This window comes from Petaurus breviceps, unplaced genomic scaffold, assembly GCF_028583685.1.
Source record: "Petaurus breviceps papuanus isolate PSGF00001 unplaced genomic scaffold, PetGlider_PUasm1.0 185, whole genome shotgun sequence".
Taxonomy (NCBI): domain Eukaryota; kingdom Metazoa; phylum Chordata; class Mammalia; order Diprotodontia; family Petauridae; genus Petaurus; species Petaurus breviceps.
The window spans coordinates 36465295-36467400 of NW_027185797.1; the positions used below are offsets into that span (position 1 = coordinate 36465295).

General features: G+C 40.0%; 1 protein-coding gene across 1 annotated transcript; it reads left to right on the top strand.

Annotated features, from left to right (window-relative positions):
- The first annotated feature begins 201 nt into the window (after window positions 1-201).
- Window positions 202-1179, top strand: LOC138161381 (vomeronasal type-1 receptor 1-like). The gene has a single exon (XM_069088207.1). The coding sequence runs from the start codon at window positions 202-204 to the stop codon at window positions 1177-1179; it is 978 nt and encodes a 325-aa protein (XP_068944308.1).
- Window positions 1180-2106: the final 927 nt, after the last annotated feature.

A 2106-nucleotide genomic window follows, 5' to 3' on the forward strand; every position in this document is an offset into this window, starting at 1 on the left:
TCACCCATCCCAGCTCCCCCACACCCACTACCCCTGTTCTCTTATTTTAGAATTCAACCCACCCCACAGGTCATGCCACAATGTTCCCCAAATGAATCCCCATTCTCTTAACAATACCTTCTAGAAATTTAACAAACCTCTTATTTTCTCCTATGATTTGTCGGCAAGGACAACAACTCTTACTAGGACTTGAAGAAAATGATGTTTCCTGAATTGATGTTTGGAATCCTCTTCTTTATTCAGATGGGAATAGGGATTTTTGGAAATTTCTTTTTCCTGGGTCTATACAGCTTGACTTTACTCATTGGTCCCAAGCTGAAACCTGTAGAGTACATTTTTGCTCATTTGGCCTTGGCCAACTCAAACGTGCTTCTGTCCAAAGGAATTCCTCAGATGATTGTCTCTTTGGGCATCAAAAATTTCTTGAATCATATTGGGTGTAAGTTTTTTGTTTATCTTCAAAATGTGGCCAAGAGCGTTTCCCTCAGCATCACCTGCCTCTTGAGTGGATTTCAGGTCATCACCATCAGTCCCAGTAACTCTAGGTGGGCAGAACTCAAAATCCAAGCCCAGAAGTATATAATCCCTGCCTGCTTCCTTTGCTGGTGCTTCTTCCTACTGATTAATTGCATTTTGCTTGGGACTATGCATAATTCAAGGTATCTGACTAATAATACAAAGATATGGCATCTGGGATATTGCTCAATTTTAGTTCCTGACTCTTTCAGTGCTGCACTTTTTGCAATTGTCTTTTCTATACCTGATTTTATGTGTGTGGGATTCATGATCTGGTCTAGTGCATACTTAGTGTTTCTCCTGCACAGACACCATCAGCGAGTGAAGCATATTCACAGTCTTCATCTCTCTGCCAGAGCTTTCCCTGAGATAAGAGCCACCCAGGCAATCCTCATACTCATGAGTACATATGTCTCCTTTTATTCCATTAATTCTGGCTTGTCATTTTATTTCTTTAAAATGGAAAAACTTCAGCCTTGGCTTGTGGCCACCTTAGATCTCCTAGCAGCATGCTTTCCAGCCATCAGCCCTTTTGTGTTGATCTTCTGTGACTCCCAAGTCCTCAAATATTGGGATGTTCTATGGCACAGGAAATGTTCCTGTCTCCTATGCCACACTTTTGCCAGCCAAACTCCCTCCCAGCATTCTTCCCGAACATTATGACAAACAAATATCTTGCAGAATATCTTTCAATTATTTTTCAGAACTGGAATCTAATAAGTGTAGAGCTTAATTCTAGAAAGAACCTCTGTGATCATATATTTAGACTCTTTCATATGTAGAATAGAAGGTTACAACTCAAAGATTGAGTTGTAGTGACACTTATTACAAGTGTAATAGTCAGTTCTTCCACTCATGTCTCCTGATTTTAAATCAATTTTTCCTTCCATTAAACCAATGAAGTCAAACTCAAATAGAAACAGAGACCACTGAGCCATACCTAAGTGTCCCTATGTGATCGAAAATGATTTTGAATTAAAATGTAATATGATCCATGTTTTAGAGGCAGTTCATGGCTCAGTGGAGACCACTGGGCCTGGAGTCAAGAAGATCTGAGTTCATTTCCAGACTCAGATACTTTCTAGCTGTGTGACCCTGAGCAAGTCACTTAACTCCTGCTTGCATGACAAAATGGATCCACTGAAGAAGGAAATGCAAAACACTGCAGTGTCTTTTCTATGAAAACCCTGAATGGCATCACAAAGGGTAAGACATGACTGAAACAACTGAACAACAACATAGTCAGCATTTTATTCCATGTTTATTAATTTTGTTGAATATTTCCCAATTATCTTTTAATTCAGTCCAAGTCACACTCAAGAGTGTCATGGGCCACAATGTGGTCTCTGACATTTTTGTGTTAGATCATACCAGGACTCATATTGTGTGAACAACATTTCTCATGTCTTCCTCCTCTTCTTTAGAAACCTAAATGAGGGACCTAGGCTATGCTGATGAGAAAGCCAGGCTGGTCCAAAGATGGATGTGAGGAGTTTTATCACAGTTATGCAACTCAAGCCACCCACATGTTTATATGAATAGGGTCCTTGTACTGGCCAATTAGTTACTGTTTCCCTGTTCCCTTGATTG

Bases quoted from the DNA above. Each gene is read 5' to 3' on its own strand.
- LOC138161381 (XM_069088207.1), top strand. From the start codon at position 202: ATGTTTCCTGAATTGATGTTTGGAATCCTCTTCTTTATTCAGATGGGA.